At 34.3% G+C, this 27,265-nt stretch overlaps 3 protein-coding genes across 3 annotated transcripts in view; 2 read left to right on the top strand and 1 right to left on the bottom strand.

Moving 5' to 3' along the window:
* LOC131425210 (serine/threonine-protein kinase S6KL) overlaps positions 1-27,265 on the top strand; it is a 56,198-nt gene that overhangs the window by 12,333 nt on the left and 16,600 nt on the right. Inside the window, exons 3-7 of the mRNA XM_058586890.1 lie at positions 4,750-4,981; positions 5,044-5,167; positions 12,373-12,471; positions 12,539-12,697; positions 16,244-16,332. Coding sequence (XP_058442873.1) covers positions 4,750-4,981; positions 5,044-5,167; positions 12,373-12,471; positions 12,539-12,697; positions 16,244-16,332 — 703 coding nt within the window. The remainder of the gene's footprint in view (positions 1-4,749; positions 4,982-5,043; positions 5,168-12,372; positions 12,472-12,538; positions 12,698-16,243; positions 16,333-27,265) is intronic.
* On the top strand, positions 12,721-14,681 carry LOC131425209 (autophagy-related protein 101). The gene has a single exon (XM_058586889.1). It carries the CDS (start codon positions 12,927-12,929, stop codon positions 13,581-13,583), a length of 657 nt encoding a protein of 218 aa, XP_058442872.1. The 5' UTR covers positions 12,721-12,926; the 3' UTR covers positions 13,584-14,681.
* LOC131425208 (serrate RNA effector molecule homolog) lies at positions 20,507-26,538 on the bottom strand. The gene is made up of 2 exons (XM_058586888.1): positions 26,169-26,538; positions 20,507-22,018 (listed from the first exon to the last, which is right to left on the bottom strand). Coding segments are annotated over exons 1-2 (783 nt in total). The 5' UTR covers positions 26,171-26,538; the 3' UTR covers positions 20,507-21,237.

Genomic DNA, 27,265 nt, shown 5'->3' with positions numbered 1-27,265 from the left:
AGTCGATTATTACCAATCACCAAACTACGCCTCCCACAACGAATATTGATTGACTGCTCGAGGTGCACGGAACGACCGAAATTAGCTCTGCGCTCAACTCGTATTACTGTTTTTGAATTAGTTGATTTCAACAACAAAATTTCCAAAATAACAATGAAATTAGTTAAAATTAAGAATTTACTTTGCTGAAAAAAACTCTTATTTTTAGAGAATGTGTTTAGTTGGCGAATATCCTGGACACAAACCAGCAATACTTCAATCCAACACGAAATTCTCATTGACAACTAATTTTGTTGTTAAAATCAGAAAATTTGTTTCTATTTATCACCATCATTGCAGAAGGACAGCACAAAGAAAACAAAAATGAAATTGGTTTTATTAACAAGTTTATTAGCCAAAAACTCATGAGAAGTGTCAAAGCAAAACAATCCATTAAAAAGCTAAAAAGGACAGTCTTGTTGAAACTGTTTGCAAATTGTTTTGATGTTTTTCGCATGTGTTACGATATATCTATATATAAATTTCTAAACCGATATGTAAAAATGACGTACACTCTTAGTGGAAAGTTTATTATTCAGAATTTGTGCGCATTTGAAGCGATTGTGCGTAATAATGTTTTTACGCGGAGCAGTGAAGTGAGTTTCGAATCTTACACTCTAATTGTATATGTCAAATGATGTTTTTTGCATCTACCAACCTTCCGGGCTACGCCGTCCGGTATACTACTTGTATTCGGTTTTTGTTTTCCGAGTGCTCAAAGTTTTCAGTGAATGAGTCGATTTCGCGAAGTCGAATGAAGAAAACAGCGATTTAGAAGAAAAATTTCCAAGAAGTTTACGTTTCGTTTATGTCTTTTTCTCCAATACAACATAGTGTTTATACCTGCCAATATAGAAAAGACAACCGCGACTGAATTTTTTTTCGGTAATAGTGTGCCATCTAGTGGCTAGTAGTCATTACGGTGTTAACGTTTTTTCGGTGATAGTGCGCCATATAGCTGCAGATTGCAGAAGCCAATTCAACCATTTATGTTGGTTGAAAACAATGTTTTATTTCTCTAATTCAACTAAAAAATTAGTTGAATGAAAATGAAGTGTGCTAAGAAATGACAGCACGTTGAATTGGTGAATTCAACTAAAAAAATAGCCTTTTCAACAACTATTTTAATATTATTAAGGGAATGAGAATTAAAATTTCTAAATTAGCAAAAGTAAGATTTTTTTAGTTGTCTCAAAAAATTACTTACTAAAATCAGAAAATCAACTAATTTTTCGCCAAATGGCTGATTCTGGTCTTTCCGTGTGTATTTGAACTCACTGATGCCAATGATACTAGTTGAACGGCTGCGGGTTGGTCATAGTAATGCGACTTCTGACAAAAAGCATGTAATGCAACTTGCTACGACACGAGTACCGGGGATTAAAATGCCACAACAATAAAAAAGCAAACAACTCTAAAGATGAATTAATGGGCCAATGGAAAATATGAGCTGCGAACCAATTGCCCCTCAATCCTCGCTAGATAAAAATTAAAAATCCTCCCCCTTATGCTAAAGGGTGACAAGGAAATTATTGATTTGACATTCCTTTTTTTATTTCTTTTCGATTAAGGTTTTTACCTTGTGGTCATTTGCCTCTTATGTCAGAAAAAATTTCGATATATCGGCTACATTTGACATGATCAATCATGATAATGCTCTAGAAGAATAGTATTGGTTTCCACGGTAGGTTTTATTATTGGATAAAGTCTTACCTCGTTGGTCGCGAAAATTCAGTGAAAATTAACGACACTACTTGAGAATAAGAAAAACGGTTACTTCTGGTGTGCCACAAGGAACTTACCTTAGACCTCTTTTGTTCTTGCTTTACATCAATGATGTTAATCTCTCTTTGAAGTTCTTGAAACTTGCGTACGTAGACGACTTCAAACTGTTCATTATATATCGTTCTGTCCTCGAGTTCTCGGATACCTTATTATCATAATAAGGTGCAACGCATTGAAGCTGTGAAGCATAAATTTGTCCAATTTGCTTCACACCAGCTGCCATCGACAGAGGCTCACAATCTTCCCGGAGACGAACACAGATGTAACCTGATCGGACTTGAGCTACTCAGTGATCGAGACAATATTACGAAAGCAATGCATGATTCTGGGAAACATCTGCTATAAAATAGAGACGCTCACCTAACTCCTGATAACCGGCAAAACTGGAATTTCATTTAATTTTTGGACATAGTAAGGTCAATGTGTTCGCAGTACTGATTGTAGTGACGCATTATTCGATTGATTGGACTATATTTTGCATGATTTGTTCTAGTGTGTGTTTTCCAAAAATAATTTCCTGGTTCTTAATTGACTGCTAGGTATATACAAATTTAATTGCAATAATAAAGAAGGTGATTGTATGCGTTGAGAAATAATGTCGCTGATAAAATAAAGCATTGCAAGGTCGCGGCGTTCTTTAAGTGTTCGTATGTCGATGAGTACGCAGCGTACTTCATATGATGCTGTCCAGTTTAATTTGCGAAGTGCATATAAAAGAAATTGTTTTTTTGGATCGATTCAATGCGTTCTTCGTGAATAATATTATATGGAGTCTAGGCTGCAATATTCCGAAATAGGTCTGACATATGTGCTATATAATAATTTAATTTTATAAGGGTCCTGGAAGTTAGGACTGAAGCGTTTAATAAAGCCCAGTATACTATTTGCATTATTGATTATGGTGTTGCAGTGTTCCACAAAACTAAGCTTGAAGTCTAAGATTACGCCTAAATCTCGAACCATTAAACATTTGTCTAAAAGCTGATTTTATAGATGTATTAATATAATTATCTATTTATTTATTACAATCAACAGACACAATTTGGTCCTAGTGATAACTCCTAATAATATTCAGAATATTTGTACGTATTCTGCTTCGTGACACATTAAAATCATACCCAGATGAAACACGGTTGAACGATCTCTGTAAACCAGTATTAATAGCAAAACGGGTATTGCCTCAATTCTATGAGCACCGCTCAGGTAGCAGGAGTTCCAAACTGCCGAGCAATATTCAAGAGTTTAACGAACAAGCGAGGAGTAAAGTGATTTTAAACAGTGTACGTCTGTAAAATGCTTAGCCGTTCTCATTACGAATCCTAAACTACGGGAAGCTTTAGCTACAATGTAACTGATGTGATGCTTGAATGTAAGTTGTTCATCGAGATGGACGCCAAGATCCTCAATGAGCAAGTTTCTTTGCAAGCGTATGAGTAATGTCAAAAATGTGTGCGTAAAAACAAATTCCGGCGCGTCCTTTCCTGATTTTAATCAATGAATGTTCCATATGGTTGAAAATAAATCAATCGGATCATTCTGCTCAAAATTGCAATTCAAGAAAAGCGAAAATTTTAGTCTAAAACTCTACCGCTTTCCTTAAGACTGCTCGAGAAAATATATTTCAGTTTCAGCTTACATCCACTAACACATTTGATTAGAAACAAACACATTCTTATATAGATTTCCTCTTGCAGAAATTATTGCGATATAAAGATTTACGTGCCTTCTATAAGTTATCCCGCAAAATAGGAACCTTTAATTTAATACGCGAAAGGCAATGGATATGGAATGTTGTCGTAAAACTATAGTGGTTGTTGAGTGGTTAGGCATGAAACCGTGTTGAGTATCGAGAATATATTGCTTGCAGTGATTGAAAATTGGTGTCAGTATAATCTTTTCGAACAGCTTTGGTATAGCGCTGAGGGAAGTAATACTGCGGTATTTGTTTATATCCTTTTTATCGCTTTTCTTGTGGACTGGGAACATAAAGTAAGCTTTCCATAAATTGGGGTAAACTTCTGTAGCGAGAGACTTTCGAAATAATTTGCAGAGAGGAGCGATTACTACACACGAGCACTTAATAAGAATAAGTTGAGACTTTCATTCCTGCAATTGTCGTCCGTATTGAGTTTTCGTCAATATTGATGCAGTTCAATAAGTTATTAGACAGGGGAACATTGAGTGCTGCGGCTGCAATTTGCTGCAAAGACCCCTTCCACGATCCCACTCACAGGGCCGGGACGACTGGTGACCGCTGGCTGCAATAGCTCGACTGTGGGGAACGTATCATCAGCCGATCCAGAATGAGAGGAGGACATTGATAATGTTTAATTTACAAGATGATCAATTTATTGTTTAATACAGACAGGTGTTCCGCACCTGTCTCTATTAACAAAAAATGATCATCTTGTGAATAGAACTCGGGTTTCCGTTGAAAAAGAACCATCAGAAGTTTTTGAGTTTTGTGGTGCACCCGAACGTCTTGCCACCGGAGAATACTAAGTAGTGTACGATTACTAAAATTTATACTAACATATAATCAGGTTTTATCATCTAGCAATTCCCTGTACAAATTCTGTTAATCTCAGTAGCGGAGTAGCAGTAGGTAGTTGCTCAAGCTCAAAGACAATATCTTCTTTTGACTCGATTATAATTTCGTTGAATACCTTTGTTCGTTTGACTTGTAATATGGGATCCCGAACAATGACACCTGAAATAATAATATAAAGTTGGTACCTTAACTTTTTGATGACTATAGAAACCATTGCGAGTCTATTTTTATCGTCATTCATCGTTCATTTTAATTATTTTATTTTTTATCTCATAACCATCGTTAATGCAATCAAAGAACAAGTGAAAACTAGTCGCACAAAAGAAATCTCTGTGCCTCAATATGTCGTATTAAAAAGTGTTATCTTTTTCTAGGTGGCATGAGTCTACGTTAGCAGACGAACATCTTCTGTCAAAAACTTGTTGGCCAGTTTCAAATGCCGAAGCATTGTTTTTGCCTCATTTTCCGGTAGACTGTCACGCCCAGAGCAACTACAAAATTCTAGAGTACATTGCAAGCGGCGCCTTCGGAAAAGTTTACAAAGTGCAAAAGACTAATGGTGAAAATAAATCATTCTATGCACTGAAAGTATTGAGTAAAGCTGAGGTATGTATGTCTAGTAACAAAAAAAGCTAGCATAATCAATTGTTTACATTTATGTTATGTAGATCGTCAACGATAATGCTATTCGTCAAGTGAAAAACGAGGTTGACATACATACTGTTTGCGGTCATCATCCGTTCCTTGCCCAATGTTTGCATTACTGGCAAAATAAAAAGAAAGTTTTTCTGCGTAAGTATGTTATCCGATAAATCCTAAGACTGTTTGATTATTTAAAAGTTCTTCTGAATTAAATTTTTACCTTAATTATTTTTTCAGTTTTTACTGAAAATGTACGGAATTACAAATTTTAATTATATGCATTGGTGATAAATAAGATATGATATTAATGTACATAACTAATTTTCGTTTTTTGAACTCTTTTTGCCTTTCTCATATAGAAAGGTTATGCAATCACTGTGAAAACCGACTTTTGAACCGAGGCCCGGAGGGCCGAATGTCATATACCATTCGACTTAGTTCGTCGAGTACGCAAAATGTCTGTGTGTGTATGTGCGTATGATTCAAATGAAAGGTCTTGTGGTCCCATACAAAATTCCTGAATATTATTTGAATCCGACTTCCGGTTCCGCAATTATGGGGTAAAATGTGCAAAAAAATGTGAAAATAAGTGCACTAACTTTTCTCAGAAACGGCTGAGCCGATTTTCACAAACTTGGGTTCAAATGAAAGATCTTGTAGTCCCATACAAAATTCCTGAATATTGTTTGAATCTCATAGATGGCGCGTCCGATTTTCGTAAACTTAGGTTCAAATGAAAGGTCCTGTGGTCCCATACGTAATTCCTGAATTTCATCTGGATCCGACTTCCGGATCCGGAAATATAATGTAAAGTGTGTTAAAAATTGTGTACCATCACTGAAAAGGGCGAAGAACCGTAAAAAAGTTTTCTAAATCGACCTCAAATCTTCTCCAATTAATAGCTTTTGTCAGTCAAACGGTCAAACAAACCGATTTATTCTTTTTAGGAACGGAAGAAAATTATTTTGTAGAATACCACAGTATTATATATGATGGTATGATTGATATGAGAGAGGCATCATTACACCACTTGGTGGATTAAAACAGGTTTTTTTTATTATTTTTTTTAAATAACTATTTATTGAAATATGAGTTAAAATTAAATTATTAAGATTTAAATTGGGTGTTCAACCACAAGTGGTGACTTTTCAGCCATGATTTGGTTACTACCATGAGGACATCATTTGCTTCCGCAATTCTGAGATTTTTGTGTAGGGAAAATTCTAAACCTACTTGTATTGTGTAATGGGAAAAAGGAACTTAGATACTAATTTACTAACTAATACAGAGAGCGAATCGATTCAATTGAAGATTGCATCGATTTTTGTCGAAATTTACTTATAATATTATGTGACATTACATCTACTGGTTCTATATTTGTGAGTCTGTGTAACTCATTTGTACTAAACCAGGGAGGACGCTTCAAAATCATTTTCAGAATTTTATTCTTCAAAGGGAAGCGTTTTCTTCCTGGTGGAACAACTACTTCACCAACTTGGTACTGCATGAAGCATGGCTGGTCTGAAATTTTGTTTATAAATTAATAGTTTGTTTTTTAGACAGAGCTTAGAATTTCTGTTTATAAGAATATATAAACATTTAATATATTTATTACACTTTGCCTGGATTCCTTCAATATGATCCTTGAAAGTGAGTTTTTTGTCATACCCCAAGTAGCATGTTAAGTTGCTATCCTGTATATTACTACTGATTGTGCAATTTATCAAGTTAGTTAATATCCCTATTCTAGTAACTGTTGTGTTATGGAAAAAGCGCAATTTTTTTGTGTTGTGCAACATACGTTCAAGTTCATTCGTTATTACGAACATTTATTCACAACGATTGTGCAACTGATACAAAAACTTATGCGTCGATACCATCAAAAAGGCAGTAATAAAATCAGCGAAAAAACAGTTATGAAACTCGTGCAATCTACTACGTAATGTAAACAAGAAATGGAACAAGAAAACATAACAAACATAATTTCTAATAAATAAGTTTCACATTTGATTTTCAATACAACTTCTCTCAACACAAACATGGATCTTGTAAAATAATTTGCACATGAAAAATGATAATGCTACATATTGTAGAATTTATATTTTGTGTTTTTGTAAATGAAAAATCGACAACGAACTGTATTTTTATGGTGAAACATGTATTCGTACGCCCGAAATTTTCAAGCGCCTTTAAATTAACGTGTTTTGAAGATTGTACACAAATTTCTGTAAAAATAACAGTCTATTATTTTTAATTATTTTTAATGAGAATCATCGGAATGGTGCTTGAAATACGTGTATTCAAACATTCTTTAAAATTCTCAGACGATTTTGATCAAACTAATGTGTAATTAAACATGAAAAATCTCGAAATGATTTTTCTTGAATATTTTAAAATATGGCATCGATTGTAACAGTGAGTTGAATAGAAAATGGTTCACCCAACGTAATGACATATATTATCTAAATAACAGGAAACATTAACATTTTTATATTTCGGAAAAAAATTCTCTACGTTTTGTTTTTTATCAGTTTTAATCTTCTAGTTGAATTGAACAACAAATCAGTATAGTCATTTATCTTAGAGGACCCGACTTTTGTGATACGCACTATAGGTATAATTTTGGAAAGTCCGTGTGCTGTAGTTGCAAAAGCAAGTTGCACAGGCGGTAATATATAACTATGGGAGTAACTATGATGAAATTAACTTTTCGTTCAATATCTTTGAAAAGTGATGTCAGGTCTGCTTTTTTTCGGAGATGAAAACCGAATACAAATTATCTGATTGGTTTTTGTTTTTATTGCGTATACAACGCTGTATTCCTGCAACTTTTATGATAATAATCTCATGTCTGCAAGTTTTGCGTTCAATTCAAACATCTTGCACAACTTTTTTATATCAATGTTTTTCTAAAACTGGAGAAAACTGCACACACTGATCTAAAAATTCATGAGGCAGCAAAAACAATGCGGACTCTGCAGAAATATATTTTATACAGCAAGGTTATCAATTTGACTTAGCATTTTTTGCCTTGCGGAGAGCATCAATGGTTTAAGAAAAGAAGCTCTTGGCTTATGAGGAAAGATAATTAATTGCGTTTTTGCTGCATTTGGTTTTATTTTCCATTTTGACAGATAATCACTGAAAATATTTAAACTTCTTTGTAGGCGACGGCAGATCACTCTTAGATTTCTACCTGTGGCTAACAGACTTGTGTCATAACAGAAAAGCGATTTCTGACAACCAACGGGTAGATTTGAAAGATCAGAAGTGAACATATTATACAAGATTGGAGCTACGCTCGAACCCTGCGGAACACCTGCTCGTACAGGTAGCAATTCAGATTTACGATTCTGATAGCTAACCTGAAGAGTACGATCAGTTAAATAATTTTGAATCATTTTGATCAAATAACTAGGAAACTGGAAATCAGACATTTTTGCTATCAAACCTTTGTGCCAAACACTGTCGAATGCTCTTTCTATGTCTAGAAGAGCAACTCCAGTGGATAACCCAGAAGATTTATTTGCTTTTAACATGTTCGTTACTCTGACAAGTTGATGAGTAGTTGAATGTTCATGACGAAATCCAAACTGCTCTGAAAAAAAAAATGAATTCTCATTTATATGAGACATAATTCTCAACAAGATCATTTTTTTCAAAAAGTTTACTGATAGAATTGGTCGATAACTTGATGTTTCTGCTTGCTTTTCATCAGGTTTGAGGATAGGAATTACTTTAGCGTTTTTTCATCTTTTTGGGAAGTAAGCTAATGAAAAACACTTGTTGAAAATTTTAACCAAGAGTCTCAAGGCAACATCGGGAAGATTTTTAATAAGAATATTAAAAATTCCATCAGGAGCCTTCATTTTTTTAAGTTTCCTAATAATTGACTTAATTTCATCAAATTTCGTCTCAATAATGTCATCTTGTAATAACACTTGAGTTGCAATATGATCATATTTCAGTGAGACTTCATTTTCAATAGGACTCACAACGTTCAAATTAAAATCGTGAACACTCTCGAACTGCTGAGCAAGTTTTTGAGCTTTTTCGCCATTTGTAAGAAGTATTTGATTTCCTTCCTTGAGAGCAGGAATTGGTTTCTGAGGTTTCTTAAGAACCTTAGAAAGTTTCCAGAAAGGTTTAGAATATGGTTTAATTTGTTCAACTTCTTTAGCGAAATTTTCATTTCGCAAAAGAGTAAATCTATGTTTAATTTCTTTTTGTAAATCCTTAACTATGTTTTTCATAGTAGGATCACGAGAACGTTGATATTGTCGTCGACGAACATTCTTCAACCGAATGAGCAGTGGAGCTTCGATAATGTAATGATTCAAATTATCAATTGCTGTGTCGATGTTTGCAGAATTTTCTAAAATACCTTCATGGTCCACATGATTTTCAATGTGAGATCTGTAATCCAACCAATTAGCTCTATGATAATTGAATATAGAACTAATTGGATTAGTTATAGCTTCGTTGGAAAGTCTGAATGTTACAGGAAGATGATCTGAGTCAAAGTCAGCATGTGTAATCGGTTCACTACAAATGTGACTTTGATCTGTTAGAACCAGATCAATTGTAGAGGTTTTTTTTCACGGAAGAGAAACAAGTCGGATTACTGGGATGAAGAACTGTGAAGTAACCAGCTGAGAGTTGATTATGAAGTATTTTACCATTACTGTTATTTTGCCTACAATTCCACTGGACATGCTAAGCATTTATGTCCCCTATTACGAAAAATTTCGGTCTATATCTTGTGAATTTTTGCAAATCGCCTTTAAAGAAATTTAATTGTTAGCCGGTGCATTAGAATGGCAAGTATGCTCCAGCGATGAAATAAATTCCATGAATGGTTTCAACTTCGATTCCCAAGCTTTCAATAACTTTAGTATTAAAAGAAGGTAAAATTCGATGCTTAATTTGCTGTTGGACAAAAAAGGCAACTCCACCACCCATTCCAGTAAACCTGTCAAATCGATGAACCACATAATGTGGATTACTTTTCAATTTGACATTTGATTTAAGAAAAGTTCCTGTCACAATGGCTATATGAATTTTGTGAACTTTGAGAAAATTATAAAATTCATCTTCACTCGATTTTAAAGATCGAGCATTCCAATTTAAAATATTCAAATAATTATTTAACGTCACTGTTAAATTTTAGATTCATTATAATATTATTTGCAAATTGCCATCCGATTCGAAATGCTTCAAAAAGTGATGAAGTCGAATTCATTCGGATGATCATTTGAAAAAGTTGATCTTGTAGGTAGATAATTTTATTTTCAGTTATATCGCCCAAATCGACTTCATTTAAAGAAGCGAATGACATTGAAGGAATATTGGTAGGTAGACTGCCATTAGAAAAAGATGATTTGGCCGATCTACCTAACGTAAACAATTTATTCGTTAGAAGATGAACTGCAAGGCATATGTTATTTGGTTTTAATTGCCGCATAATGTCTACTATATCGATTTTGATTGGTTCTTTTCGGCAAGCATTAACTGAGAGAGACGAAAAATATGAAATGAAAAGACGGATCGGTATTGTAGATTGAATCAGTTATAAATTACAAATAACATATACATGAGTTGATTAAAATGTAACGAAAAATTCGATCTCGACTGAGTGTCTGCCCGTGTCGTTTGATGCGATATGCCCTCCGTTGTGTGCGGAACGAAAGGCTACGAGTAGTTCAAACACAATAGGTATGGGGTTGGCACTTCTAACTTAGTGCCTAAAAAGCATTGGACACAGCTGCGGTGTCAGTAGTAAAAGAATAATAATCGCGTGATCGGATCTAGGCGGGAAGATTTGAATTCTATTTTGCCGGTGTCAGTAGCATAGTGTGGTTAAGAACTACACTTGTTACACGACCATACTTGAGGACTCGAATTTAGTGTTCGACCCCCTCAAGTAGAAGGCAAAATAGAATTCATTTCTTTCTTCTGATCATGCCTATGTGAGCCTGCCTAGGCTAGCTTTTCCGTTCTAAATTTATAACTGATTCAATCTAGAATACCTATCCGTCTTTTCATTTCATATCTTTCGTCTCTCTCAGTTAATGCTTGCCGAAAAGAACCAATCAAAATCGATATAGTGAACTGCAAGGCGTTCCTGTGTTTTGATTATTTACATTAGAAGAATTAAGTGGTAGATTTCTACCTGTTACACTAGCGTAACTGACATTAGAAGAAGATGATGACGAGGTCGATCTACCTGTCAATAAATTGTTTCCATTAGAAGACGAATTGGAAGGTGTACCTGTTTTTTGTTTTAAATTCGAAAAAATAAGTGCCTTAGAAGAATTGGGCGTGGCATTTGTAACGGTTTTTTGATTTTCAGGTATGTTTTGTAAATTTAAGGTCGTTGATTTGACTTGTTGTCTAATCGAAGCCTTTCAAGACAGCCTTGAAGGGTCTGTCTGATTTTATATCATATGAATAAAATTTATGAAGTTTCTCGGACAAATATCGGATAAGACGTTCGTAATCTTCCAATCCATCAACCAAGACTCGACATTCTCCTCTTCGTCCGATTTGAAATGAGGCGTTTACTTCCGAGAGAAAAGTAGAAAGCTCAGTACGCAATGCTTTGAAGAACGACAAGCGTCCATTTTGGGAATTTTTGAAGAATTTTCTTCTATGTCGCTACAATCGGATTCAGGAAGAATCTCGTAAATATTGTTAGACGGCATAGAATCAACGGAAGAGAATTCCATCCGTTGTCTTTCATTTTTACATTTAATGTTGAATAACGGATTGTGATTTATTCCGTATTGAATTATTTTTAGCCTTTGGCTTGTTGCCTTTCCGGTTGGACGCAGGCATTTTAGAAATGAATGAAATTTGAAATAAAATTAACTAGGCTAAATTAGTCTTCGATTAGACTCCTAGTTTGAAAATGTCTTGATAAAGACTGATTTTGTGGTAGTCTTATTAAAGACTGATTAGTTCGAAGAATAGTTCTTTGAATAGTTAGCCTTAAGAAAGGCTAATTAATTTCTTAGTCTTGAAAAATACTGATTATATTAGAATATCACTCTTTGTATAGCCTTGAGAAAGGCTGACTAATTATCTTTAAAAAGACTGTTAGTGATTCAGGTAGCCTTGAAAAAGACTGATGCCTTGAATCAAGGAAACTCTAGGTAGCCAGAAAAAATTTCTAGGAGCCAAGAACTATACGCGTGCGGTGCGAACGACTGTTCAACACCGACTGATTTTAACTCTTTATTTTCGACTCATCAGCGCGTTAGTTGAAGTGCTAACGCACGTTAATCCTCCGATTGATGTACAAATTGTTCCTTGTTTGTTATAAACAAATGAATATTTTGTTCGTTTTTTCACAGTTTCCTGTTTCTATCCAAACGGAGAGCTTTTTCAAAAAATTGGTTACTTTCCTTTTGAACTCGTACGTTTGTACGTAGCAGAAATAGCTTTAGCGCTTGGTAAGTATTATTGAGAAAAGTAAAGGCAATAAATATTCACGCATTTACGCTTTCGTTCTATTCACAGATTTTCTTCATCAAGCCGGAATTATCTACCGAGATTTAAAACCAGAGAACATACTTTTGGATGAAGATTATCACATTCGTTTGATTGATTTTGGTCTAAGTAAGTGGTTGCGGATTGGTTCTCGTACATACACACTCTGCGGCACTTTGCAGTACATGGGTAAAGCATTATTTTGATTAATTACTACTCTGACCACTTACTTATAATATTCTAACTGCCTACTGATATAAGAACATCACTCATTCGAGTGATTTCAAAATTAGAAAAGAAATTGGGATAGTCTTAGATTAAATGGGTAGGAAACGGTAACTAATTTCGTGAAGTTTGAATACCTAAACTGCTACGCATATTATCTGTGAGTTATAGATTAGAACAAACACTGCGAGCAATGAATGCTCGTTCGCAAACGTTCGATCTCACAATGGAAGGTCGTCAAGTTGATGAAGCTGTATCCAGCATCTTTCACACAATCTTGTTCCATCGTAGTCTTGGGAAGTTCGAGTACAGTGGAGAAGCGCGGTATTCAGTGGGAACCATAGGCTACATGGATATTGATTGCGACTTTATAGATTTCACCTACGTGTGTTGCACTTCACCAAGATTAGACGCGACGATTAAAAAAGAAATCGGAGAGTTCAGTCGCCAATTAAGAAGTAATGAGAGCTCGGGTACGGGACAAATAAGCTTGGAGTTCTACCAGCGCAAGAAAGCACGATGGTCATTTCTTACAGAAAGTATCCCTTGGGAAGTTTGGACTATTCGGCTTGAGCTCATAAATCTTACTAATGAAGATGATCGTCAGGTCTGTAGAGAGAGAGTTGGTGACATGCTTTCGGATAAAATTGTTTATATTACCGAGGTAATGAATCGACATGAATATCTGCCAAAAACTCCCAACCAGATAGAGCTAGATTCAGTCTTTGATACGTCCTTCCCAGATGTACAACCATACCTATTTCAGTTCAAATTTAATACTACCGGTCCCAGTACAAACTCGGTGGGAAAAACAGTGAAAAAACTTTTCAAAGAAACGCTTTCATTGTGACTGTTGAAGGCTGTTATATTAATGTTGATGATGATTTGTGATCATGTGAAAAGTGACAGGGTGTCGAAATAAATTTTCAGTGAGCTATAAGTTTATTGGTAAAGATAAATGTAATCTTGATAATTTTATATTTTGTCATAATTACTGTTGAAAAATACGAATACTGTGGAGACACTTGTCGAAAATAAATGGAATGAATTCTTTTGAATATTTTAATATTTTATCAAATTATTGAAGTGTTTATGAATAAGCTTCTTGACATGGAATAACTATTCATCTTATTGAATCATGTGTAATGTTGTCAGCAGAAATCCCACCGTCTCTTGTTATTTCGAAAAAAAATTGTTTTAAATTTAATTATGAGATAATAGATTGAATCACGTGAAGTTTTATTTCATTAACCTCTTTACATGATTAATCATTTCTGTTATTCGAAACTCAAGCTAAAAAAGAGTTTTAACATTTTCGATGGCGATTGGCCTACAAATTATAACCAATGCAGTTATAAATTCAATGGTTTGAGACGTAATGTAGATTTTTGTAGAAACCTGGCGTCTGAAATTTCGTAAAAAGCACATGTTTTTGTATATTATAAGTCACAGATAATGGCAATATACAAACACAAAACTGGAATAATTTTCGCAGAATAGACCACTAGTTAATAAGAGTGATTAAACAAAAAAGTAATAGAATCACGCTTGGGCAAGTTTAATTTAAAGCACTTTAAAATAAAAGCTTTCAATCTTAGGTTAGTTCGATAATAAGAATGAATAAGTCAGAAAACAAAGACATTGTTGTAATTGTGCATAAGAAATGCGTTGATTTATGTAGACTGGGAATAGTTGGTGTGAACGAATGATAAGTGATAAAACAGAATGTTTTAAGCAAAGAGGCAGAAAACTATTTGTTTAGAATGTAACCATATTGTGTAGATAATGCAACTGAGAAAACTTGTACATTTTAAAAACATTGACAAAAATATTATGATAATGTTAAGCATCGCATGTAAATGTATTTTCTGCGCATTATGAAGAAACACACAAATAGACAAAATAGAGCTCAACAATTGAGTTTGAACGAACAATAAAAAGATTACAAAACTGATGAAAATGAGGCATTTAGTGAAAAGAAGGCCTTTACTAATATGTTAATTTATTTATCTATCTTCATGTTGATATTTTTCAGGTAAGTAGAATGATATGTTATACCATTCTTATGGTAATCTGGCACTACACTGCCTTCAGTATTAGATGTATGAGCAAGTAGTTTGTCAACCTATTTTTGCAAAAACTCGTCAAACGTCTGACATCGAATCATTAACATGTCTTTCTCTGTCGAATGTTCGACGTAGTCTTAAGCCGGTTTATAGGTGTTATATTCGAATATACCATGTTTGATAGATTGTGAGCATGTTAATGTTAAACAAAATGCCTAATGCGCCTATAAATTATCAGATAAATGAATGCTTTAAGCGAGAATATAAGAACAAATTGTATAACATGAACACAAACTGCAAAAAAAGTTTTTCTTTCTGTAGTTTTGAGATGTTTTTGTTTCCTTTTTAAAACGAAAATCTATCTTGCAGTGCGGAAATGACTACAGTGCAGAGATATTATCGATATTATATATTATTTGTCTACCACTCAAAGTTGGCAACGTACCTTAAAGATGTAAAAACATATGGTTCACGAAAAAGGTACATATAATCAAATCTAACTTTTTTGTAAACCATATACTGCCGTACCAAATCTAACTGTTCCATATACATAGGAAATCCCACAGTATATGGGACAGTTATGCGTTTGTGAGTTATTGTGCTAAGAGTGACGCTACTTTTGTTCAGAACAATGAATCTAAAACAATTTTACACTGCTTCTTGATGAAAAAAAACCGTTCAAGCGAAGCTATGGCTTGAAAAGTGTTATGGAGACTCCGCTCCATCAGAAACAATAATAAAACGTTGGTTTGCTGACTTCAAACGTGGTCCTAGAGACATCGGTGGTGCAGAACGCAGTGTACGTCCAAATGAGGCGGTAACACCAGAAAACATAAAAAAATCCACAAACTCGTTTTGAATGATCGAAAAGTGAAATTGCGTCAGTTAGCTGACATCGTAAAGATATCAGAAGAACGTGTTGGCTTTATATTGCATGAGCGTTTGACAATGAGAAAGTTCTGTTTAAAGTGGGTGCCGCGTTTGCTTATGTTGACCAAAAACGAGAACGTGTTAGGTACCTTTTTATACTGCATGTTGTGCATTTATATTTTGGTGTTATTGTTATATGGGTGCTAACATAGTTTTAGAGGGACTGAAAATATAATGTGTTTTCCTCGCTTAAAGAATATTTTCGTAAGCATTGTAAGCCAAATGAGTTTATTGTATGGTATCTGAGTAAATGAATTTTATACGTAAGCAATATAAGATTTATAAAAACACTATGAATAGGTGTGTTCAAAGAATAGTAGTATGTAGAATATTTGGCTAGATATATCTTGTGTAGAGGTCAATCATTTTCAAAGGGCAAAAAACATTTGTTATATGCTAATATTTATTCAAGAATAACTCGGTTATATCACTGCTAGATATAACTCGGTAGATTGATGTGGGATTCTCCTAATTAGGCGTCCTTTCTGCAATCTTCGTTTCTTTTCAATTTCAGCTCCAGAAATTCTTTCCAAAGAACCATACGGACATGCAGTTGACTGGTGGGCACTGGGTGTTTTAGCGTGCCGAATGTATATTAGAGAGGTAAGTTCTAAAGCTTAATTCTGTATACTACTAATCGAATTTTAATGTGTTACGGGACTGAAAATAATAACATATTTATTCATCCTTTTCTTCCATGAATATTAAATTACAATTTCTGCTTAAAAATAATCCTTGATAGTTTGCAGGAGGAACAAAAAATACCACGATCGCATGTTAAAAGAAGGAAACGAAGGATATCGTTTCGGAAGGAAGTAGAACGATTTTCTTTAAGCCAACTGTCAATGCTGCCTGGATGACTATTTTGTGGGGTTGGCACCAGGAGTTCATGCTTTTAAAATAACTTGACATTTAGATAAAACCCTGTTTTAATCCACCTAGTGGTGTAATGATACCTTTCTCATATCTCACATACTCTCATATATAAATGTGTGGTATTCTTCTGAATAATTTTCTTTGATTCTTGAAAAACAAAGCTAGTATAACCTATAGAGTGAAAAAGTACTCAGGTCGGTTAGGCCATCTCTGAGGAAACGAAAAGAGGTACTTCCGAAACCAGAATCTGAGAACCGGTAGTTGGTACGAGAAAAGTGACTGGAATTTTGAGTCTATGGCTACAATCTTCGGTCGTTCATCAAAAATCCAAGAACAATGTAAGCCAAATCAGGCCCGTGCGCAGGAATCATTCAAGAGGAGAGGGGGGGGCTCAAGGGGAGGTTCAAGAGAGAGTTCAAGGGGGGTCCCAAACAGGGGGAGGTTTAAGGGTGGTTGGGATTCAAGGGAGGGAGGGGGATTCAAAAGGTGGGGAAGGAAAGTCAAGTTGAGACAAGTTTAGAAATTATTTTACTTCCGGCATCAGAAAACGAGAACCAGCATAGCCGGAATCGGGTTGTTTGGTTGTCTATTGACAATGGCTACCGATCGAAATAGTTTCGATTTTTTTTGTTTCGCTGCTTTCCAATTTTTAACACACTTCACCATACAATTCCGGAACCGTAAGTCGGATTCAGATGAAATTTGAAAGTTTTGTAGGGGACTATGATACCTTTCATTTGAATTTAAGTTCAATACAAAGTTCCTGAATTTTATTTTGGTTCGACTTCTGGTTCCGGAGTAACAGAGTAATTGATGAAAAAATTCTTATTTCAAATTACTTTTTCACTTTTCTCAGCGATGGCTTGACCGATTTTCACAAACTTAGATTCAAACAAAAGATTTTGTGGTCCCATATTGAATTCTTGAATTTTATCCGGATCTGACATCCAGTTGCGGGATTACAGGGTGAAGAGTTTTAAAATATTCATGCCGTCACTAAAAGCGGCGAAGTAAAAAAACGTAAAATTATTTCTTAACTTGCCTCACAACTATTCCAATCGGTAGTCATTGTCAGTAGACGGTCAAACAAATTGATTTCGGCTTTCCTGTTCCCGGGTTTCGATGCACGACCGGAGATTGTGACTCAAAAATAGTCCAGTCACTTTTCTCGAACCGATTTCGATTATATCGGGATTTTGGTTTCGGAAGTACCTGCAATAGTGGAATTCACTTCGTTTTCTCAGAGATGGCCTAACTGATCTGAGAACTGTTTCTCTCTGTAGGTTATACTAGTTTATGAACAAACCTTTTTGTTTTCTCAAGAATCAAAGAACATTATTTAAAGAATATAACACACACATATATATATATATATATATATATATATATATATATATATATATATATATATATATATATATATATATATATATATATATATATATATATATATATATATATATATATATATATATATATATATATATATATATATATATATATATATATATATATGTATATATATATGTAAATATGCGAGATATGAAAAAAGGCATCATTACACCATTAGGTCGATTAAAACAGGTTTTTTCGTTATTATGTTACTCATTGCGAGTCTGTATACCGTTTCGATCGTATACGAAATATTGTATTCTGTATCACGAACGAGTTCGAGTTTTCCATACAAATGCATCACTCGATCGAAATAGAGAATGCAAATTTCCACATTCAATCGAAATGCAGAATACGGCTGACTGTAGGAAGCAACCGGGTTTGGTAATTGTTCTAGTGCAAGGATTGTTCAGCGTCTTACCATATCATTCTAAATAAATATTGAACATCTGAACACCATCATTTCATCACGTACAGAAAAATATGAAAGATAAGGAAGAGAGGACATGTTAATGCTTCCCCTACAAACTTAAATTTTATTGTTGAATCTCTGCGTAAAAATTTCCGAGATTTGCACAGCCGAGAACTTGCTAACAGTCTCGGCAAAATGTTTAATTATTTAGAATCTTGGCAATCCTTAATTTGGTAACTGTTAAATATTGTCAAGCTTGTCAGCAACAATTTTGGGCAAAAGCGATCGGTATCAAATTATTAACTGCCGAGTAATCAGTAATCGTGCGTAGAAAAGATTTTGTTTTTATAGTATGTAATACTTTAAAAAAAAGTTCAATTAAACTCAAAATCAAAATGCAAATCTCGCATAAAATATCACGAATAACAACATTTGCCGCAAGTGCACTTCAATGCCTCTACCTGGAAATTAACAAATATTCAAAAGTATATATAAAAAGAACATTTTTAATTCACTTATCTTTTCTCGCAATACTGAAATCTTTTTCCTTCGCCCAATTCATATATATCTCCACGATAAATACTATGCGAAATTGGTAGGTGACATTACATGATAAGTAATTGGCCGAATTTCAGTAATAGCTAACACACTTTTCGAATTTTCGGTGAACGGATTTCCTGTTTTCGGTATTCTTGTTATTTATGTACAAGTTCAGCAATATATTATACCAAACTTCGGCAACAAACTGCGCTTTATTGAGATGTCAGAGCTTTACATTAACGAATTTCGGAAATGAGCGTTTTGATTACTGAAAATTTGTGTTGCTTAATTCGGCATTTCATTATGTCGAGCTCGAGAATCGGTTTTAGTGTGTACTATACGGAAGTACAACGACTCATCAGGTTTATCCGTACGTGTGACGGTAAAGTGCATTTGTGTACGTCACTCGCCAAAAACCAGTAAAGTATTCAAACACCCTCATTCTTGTTTACGGCCGTATGCGATACGTTCGAAAATATGTCAAATTTGTATTACCGTTTACGTTCGAATCAATCACTCTTTTAGACATCGTACAAAGAACAACGGCAATCCAACTTCAAATTATCAGTTCTGCAACAAACTTAAGTTGTAATGAAAAATGTTTGATATGAGGCCATATTAAATTTTGTTAAGCATTGTCAAATTTTGTTCACTCCTTTTGTAGGCCTTATAACTGTTCATAACTATTCATTCATCATAACTGTTTTCCTTGTGACAGTTGCAAGAATTTATCACATCAATATCATTTAATTGTCCGTTGATTGTCGTTTCGGCCACACTGCATTTTTATGTGAATACAACTCAACAATATTCATCAACAGAAGCTTTTCATTAAAAAAATAACTTGTTGAACATTAAAGGAATTCGTCAATTCGGTTCTTACAAGAACCTAAACTGGACCACAAAGAACTATTTGATATTTTTCAGTTGAATTGTTTTTGTCAGTATTCATTCAATTCACATCGTGTGAAGCTCTGTAACCGGGCATGTTTTACTGGAATTTGCTTCACCTTATTCCATTGTGTGTAAGAATATGTCTGACGTTAATGAATTGTACGTTATTGTATATACACCTCTACAAATATGGAACCGAAGAAGTTAAAGTTTGAAAAATTCACACTTAAATCAACTAATGAGAACGATTTTCGATGTTCCAAAACGTGAAGTTTGTGAGTTTTATTTGTTTTCACATCATCCGGTTATGTCTTTGATTTTACTTACCCGTCTTTTTTCGGAAGATTTTTCAGACGAACCGCGGTGAAAAGATTGTCTGCAACCAAAAATTCGATTTGATAACGATAACGTTTTTGAGGTTCCAAAATTTTAAATTTCAATCTCGGATAAGTGTCTTTGTCTAAAAAGTGGAAGATTTAACAAAAAATATGCTGTATTACTAGTAATACAAAATATTTAGTTGTTAGAACCACCACCAGCAATATATATTATGATGGGATTCTTTATTTTCAAAACAGCTTAGGGCAGTCTTGAAACGAATGTTTTATTTATTTTTACACTAATACTTTATTCAATCGGATATTTTTAATTGAGACACAACGATTAAATAACTTACAATGTACTTTATTACATTTCACATTTACATTTGTCATGTAGTTTTATTTAGCACAATTTTCAGTCTACACAGAAGTTTGTTATTAGGTGTTTGAATTCTAGAGGGAGAGGCAAGAATTGTTTTACATGATGCGATCCATTATCTTTTCTTCTTTCTCTTCAATCTTCTTTCTATTTCAATGCTGCATTGAAAGCCGCAATGGTCCATGGTAGATTTGCCTATACTTAAGTTGCATTTCCTACTTCAAATCGTCACGCATCAGATAGGAAAGCTGAATTATTATTCCAATTACTGTTGGTTTTTCCCGATCGTAGCTTCTTTATCAACTAAATAACAAGTGTGATGAGTTTTTTCGGTTAGTCGATCGAATACCTCTCTCGATGTATTGAGGAACGTTTATTCATTATGTTTATTGTTATTGAATTGATATTCATAGCTGTGATATCTATTGGATGATGTACTATACTTAGCAAATGTTTATTGCTAGCTAAAACGACCAATTATTTTTTTTAAATAGAAACATTCTTGCAAATTACTTCTGGAATATTCTTTAGCGATCGACATATTCATTAATTAACTTTTCACAAGAAGTAATTTCACGAGTATGTCGTGCAAAACTTGTTTCGAATTGGTCACAGTAAGATTAAGATTCAAAATTAATAGGTAAGTGTAATTGGCACAATAACTTTCGTTTTAGCGGTTATAATTATTGTAAAGATTATGATTTGTCTTCGTCTGATTCTTGGCTTTCATTACTTTCTTCTGAACTATCGTCTTTGGGTTTAGTGGTGACTGCGGGCACAACAGCAGCAGTCGTAGTTTCAGTTTTTGCTTCTGTTGCAGCGGTAGAAATAGTTACGCTGGGTTTAGCCGTCGGATCTGTCACAGCATCGGTTGTGGATTTAGCAGTCTCCACGAAAGTTGCTTCAGCTACAGTCGACTTAGCTTCGGGTTGCTCTGGTTCTTCGGCGGTATTAGCTAAAGTGGTAGCGGGAACCTCATCTCGATTTTGATTAGCGTCTGTTTTTTCTTCATCTTCCTGGTTAGTACGAGTTGCCCGAGCAACCTCATCCGAGGCAACCGCGGCGGGTTCAATAGCATCTGCCAGTTTTACAGCATCATCTTTGATATTATCAGATTTCATTTGAACAATTTCTTCCTTGACATCAGAAACTTCCACATCGCTTGTTATTCCAGCTAGTACTTTTTGAACGGTCTCCACCTTATTTTCCGACTCATTAGTCTCAATTCGTTCGGTGGGAAGGGCATCGATAGGTAACTCCGTAGTTGTTGGTGTTTCTGTCTGTAAGTCGATGGCAGCAGCAGCTTCCGTTACTGTTGGAACATTATTTGTGTTCGTCGCTGGTTCTTCTGGTGCTACCTCAATCGTTGAATCTTTCGGCAACTCATCAAGCTTAACGTTTTCGATAACTTGTGGTAGAGGAGATGTGTAAACGAATGCAAAGAGCGTTGTAAATAGTATTAGTTGAGTTTTCATCCTGGAAAATAAACAAATTTTTTATTAAATTTATTCCACGTGATATGATGTGTTAGGATAAATAACAAAGGATTTGGTTTGACACTAGCACTAGATTAGTTATTTAGGCGTTTTAGTACCGCATAGGTACCAGTTTGTGTTAAGTGCACATTATATATATATATATATATATATATATATATATATATATATATATATATATATATATATATATATATATATATATATATATATATATATATATATATATATATATATATATATATATATATATATATATATATATATATATATATATATATATATATGTATATCACATATTTTAACGGTTTGCCTTCCGCCATGAACGTTTCATCTTCGTTTCACCAGAGCATTAGCAGTTTGTGTTGAACTGTTAACGCCATCTAATGAAAATATAAACAGCTTTCTATTGACGACCAGAATGTCGTCACTTACTTTCGTTCTTTCGGCACTTAAGTAAAGACACCCCGCATGTGAAAGTATCATTTGATCAACGTAATAAACTATTCCATGTATAATCCAAATCGGAGTTGAGTTTATCGGACTATTGCATGCATGGTGCTACGATCCTACGGATACTAAGCATCATTTTAAGTCGGGACTCGTACCTACGATATCTGGCTTGTTAGACCTGTGCCTTATACTCTGAACTGTAGATCTGAGCTTGAGCTCGATCTTGAGCCCTACTAAAAACCATGAGAATAAGAAATCCCTCAATTTCCCCAATTAGTCTACGTGGTCTATGGATGGCCCCTAATAGTAATAGTTTATTTGGCAATCATTGATTACCATGATTTACAGTTTCCAATTCTATCTCATTTTCGAATAACACGCCGTAGTAACAACTTGTTTCGTTTTTGAGCAGCATTGGTCAAAGACTGATTTTTTTGTTGCTTCTACACTGTAAGTGTATTACACTTCCACTTGATATACAGAGAATAAACAAACGACAAGACGGAAGCACGATATTAAGCATAGACTGAATATTTTATATATTTAGATACTTATATTGGGTGATTTTTTAAGAGCTTGAGAACTTTTTTAAACAATAAAACGCATAAAATTTGCAAAATCTCATCGGTTCTTTATTTTAAACGTTAGATTGGTACATGACATTTACTTTTTGAAGATAATTTCATTTAAATGTTGACCGCGGCTGCGTCTTAGGTGGTCCATTCGGAAAGTCCGCTTTTTTATCGACAAATTTTGTTCAGCGATGAGGCTCATTTCTGGTTGAATGGCTACGTAAATAAGCAAAATTGCCGCATTTGGAGTGAAGAGCAACCAGAAGCCGTTCAAGAACTGCCCATGCATCCCGAAAAATGCACTGTTTGGTGTGGTTTGTACGCTGGTGGAATCATTGGACCGTATTTTTTCAAAGATGCTGTTGGACGCAACGTTACAGTGAATGGCGATCGCTATCGTTCGATGCTAACAAACTTTTTGTTGCCAAAAATGGAAGAACTGAACTTGGTTGACATGTGGTTTCAACAAGATGGCGCTACATGCCACACAGCTCGCGATTCTATGGCCATTTTGAGGGAAAACTTCGGAGAACAATTCATCTCAAGAAATGGACCGGTAAGTTGGCCACCAAGATCATGCGATTTGACGCCTTTAGACTATTTTTTGTGGGGCTACGTCAAGTCTAAAGTCTACAGAAATAAGCCAGTAACTATTCCAGCTTTGGAAGACAACATTTCCGAAGAAATTCGGGCTATTCCGGCCGAAATGCTCGAAAAAGTTGCCCAAAATTGGACTTTCCGAATGGACCACCTAAGACGCAGCCGCGGTCAACATTTAAATGAAATTATCTTCAAAAAGTAAATGTCATGTACCAATCTAACGTTTAAAATAAAGAACCGATGAGATTTTGCAAATTTTATGCGTTTAATTGTTTAAAAAATTCTCAAGCTCTTAAAAAATCACCCTGTATTATTTACTTTTTTCTGTTTTATTATATATTCATAATATAGTCAACAGTATTTCACTTCAGTCATTAATTCACACTGCTCATGCAGAGTTCAAATGTAGTTGTAAGCAGTTCCGCAATGCTACATCTATTATTAAATCGAATCGTCAGTATAATGCCGGAAAACTAAAAACCAGATAAATATGTCTATTCATGTAAAGTTTGCGATAAAAGAAGGCATGTCAAGGAATGTGCAAACGTTCAAATTCTTTTAACCTCCTCTGTTCATCATACTGAAGTCACATATCGGTGCTCAATTTCATCGTGTGTACTTGAAAGAAACTCTCTCCATGGGCCTGAGATGGTCTTTATTCAATTGAATCAACAATCAGAAATGAAGGGAATCAAAACATCCAAACGGGTGGGCATCTTCGAATGGCATTCACTTGGCAAATTGTTGGTGGTTGTGCCGCCGGTCAGCAATTACTGGTGATCTGCTGAGAAGATCGACGACTTTATCGGCTCACCCGTTTGTGGTTTCATCTTAATTGTACCAAGTGAATCGCTGCGACCTTTGAAATAGAATTTTTACTGTGTCGGTGTAGTAAGACGGAAAATGAACAAATTGCTTCCTCGAGAGAGAGAGGGACAAGCAAAAAATGTAGATGCTGTAGAAGGGGATTCCTTAGAAGGCTGTCTTGAGTAAATGTACAGTTTAATTTATCTCGCCGATCATCGATTGTTTTTTGTTTAGGTCGTTTTAGGTCGTGTATGAAGAAGTTACTAGCGACCTTGAATAAAACGTGGCCGTAGATGTTGCTAGTTTTTTTGGTTATAGTTCACTTAAAGGTTTGTACATTATTAGTTTCGACTGTTATAATTCTCAGTGACATAACCGCTGTATGAAGCATAAAAGTTGTTGTAAGTTACCATGCGCGAATAATGTCGTTATAAGTTAGCATAGTTAGGTATAACTTTAATCTATATGGTTTTAGATTTTAAAAGTACTGATTACCTTTATTGTAACACAACATCGTCGTATATCGCGTACATCTATACGATGATGGGACAAACTTGACAATAATTTCGAAAAAGTCACAGGTAGTGTTATGTATTTACTTTACTATTTTGAACAAAAAAATATTTTTTTTGAATATTCATTTGACCTACTTACGTTCTACTACGATCACTACGATTATGAACGTTCTACCATTATCATCCCCTTCTGTGGGAATTTTTACAGATAATTTTACCAAATATGTCCACATTTACATATTGTAATGCCGATTCAAAGAAACGTTTTTTTTTCATCATTTTTGATATGGTTATCCGATACAGTAACAACTAAATTTTTCAGATTTACGTTATATGTTGAAAAACAAATTGAAACTGTTTATATAGAATACATTTCCATGTCCTAACTCCATGAAATTTTATTCTTTCTTGCCATAGTTACTCATTCAATATGAGAATGACTAAACAATGAAACGCAAGCAAGGGTAGTTATATGCGTGTTTTGCATTGCAAATTTTAGTCGGTCACAATCGACGTCTCAAATGATAGAGGAAGTAGGAGGTAAATTTAAGATTGATTGGCGCTTCGCTATTACGCGTCGCGTGCTTTCCTAGAATTCATAGCTTCAGGCCTTACGGCGGATGTTGGTAGGTGGTTATTTAAGTTCATGTTCCGAATAGTTGTTAATGGTAAAACAATTATGCGGCAATTGTGCTCAATGCATCAGTGACTCATAACGTGTTACTGTTTTCGTGACGCTTGGAGAGATTTTAAAATTTGATACATCGGATGATTAACATCAATTCTGTTTAATTGAGGTCGTGCCACCTGAACGGTTGACAAACAGTTGAGAGAAGTAATGTTAATTGGATGATACGGTTTAATTTTTTAAGTTAGAATTCACAGCGCCAAATGTTTCATATATTTCCTTTCATTGAGCCACTCGAAATAGTCTACGTTTTTAATGTACAAAAATATAGTTTAAAAATATATGTTGTCCTCGAAAAAATATGAAAATTTCAACGAAGCATAAATCAACCAGATTAAAACTGTTACTAGATATGATTAGTTACTTGGATATAATTCATAATACTTGCTCCACAAATTTCGTAACACTTTTCATACTTTCAAATCAAAACAATTTGTAACACGTTATTCATTGTTTCACACTCATTAGAAATAATGTATGTAGTAATCTACTCACATGAGTTCGTTGGATAATATCCGCTGTCTTTACCAAATTTTATCACAAATATTCGAGTTTGGTATCCTTGCAATTATATTTTTTATCACTTTTGTAATGTAATTGAACTCCAGTTATTTTTAACTTCTTTATCGTATAGTGATAAAAATCAGCTTTTTCAAATTATAAGAAATCAATGTCACTTAAGCACGGTAAAAATTGATATTTAACACTTTTATCTACAGAAACACAACACTAGAAAGAAACACAACCGTTGAAATAATTTTGAACGACAAAACGACAGTCACCTTCTATCCGCTATGATAACGAGGAAGAGTTTGACTCGTACAACAATGCTCTTCGTTCCTTTTATATGTTCTAGCTTGAATTGAAGAACTGCACTCAGGCCACCGAGCTTTGGTTTACCTATCCACAGTTTATGGGTAGTTGAGCTCTCGATGTCGGTAGTCTCTCTTTCAACGGAAAGTTTTCATCTTTTGCAGCATGCTTTATTGTTGTGTCTGTCTACCCATCTTCATTTGTTGCAATTGATGCTCCTACGGTAGGTATAACAGTGCATGCAGATTTTCTTAAATAAAAAATAAAAGTTACATTTGTATTCAATGGACATTTGAAAACCAAAGAAATTTTTGTTTTAATCCGCCTAGTGGTGTGATAATGCCTTTCTCACTAAAATTTATATAATTGTCGATGGATTTCTTTTCCCGAATTCTATTGCGATATTTTATTATTTTTAATGATCTACAAACTTGAATAGATTGAGTATAAATTTTTCATATTTTGTAACATTAATGTTAATAATATATTTCTGCTATATTAGGCAGACAATAAAATATTTTTTGTTTTAAAGAATATAGAAAATTTACTCTAAATGTAAACAAAAACAATAAAGTTGGCCATTTGCATTCGCTCATTTGTTACAGTAGCTGGTTGAAGCAATAATAACTAAAATCATACAAAACTATACTATAAAGATAAAACTTGTAGTAAATTCATATCAGATAGTTTAGTTGAAGTTATTTATAATTATTATTAACAACTGAATTTTCTTCTAATTACAACATATACAATAGTAATATCACAGACTAACAGACATG

The sequence above is a fragment of the Malaya genurostris genome, chromosome 1, assembly GCF_030247185.1.
Source record: "Malaya genurostris strain Urasoe2022 chromosome 1, Malgen_1.1, whole genome shotgun sequence".
NCBI classification, from domain to species: Eukaryota; Metazoa; Arthropoda; class Insecta; order Diptera; family Culicidae; genus Malaya; species Malaya genurostris.
The sequence above is the reverse complement of the archived record's forward strand: the minus strand, read 5'-3'. Positions and strand labels throughout refer to the sequence as shown.

Excerpts from the sequence above, each read along its gene's own strand:
- LOC131425209 (XM_058586889.1), top strand. The coding sequence starts at position 12,927 with ATGAATGCTCGTTCGCAAACGTTCGATCTCACAATGGAAGGTCGTCAA.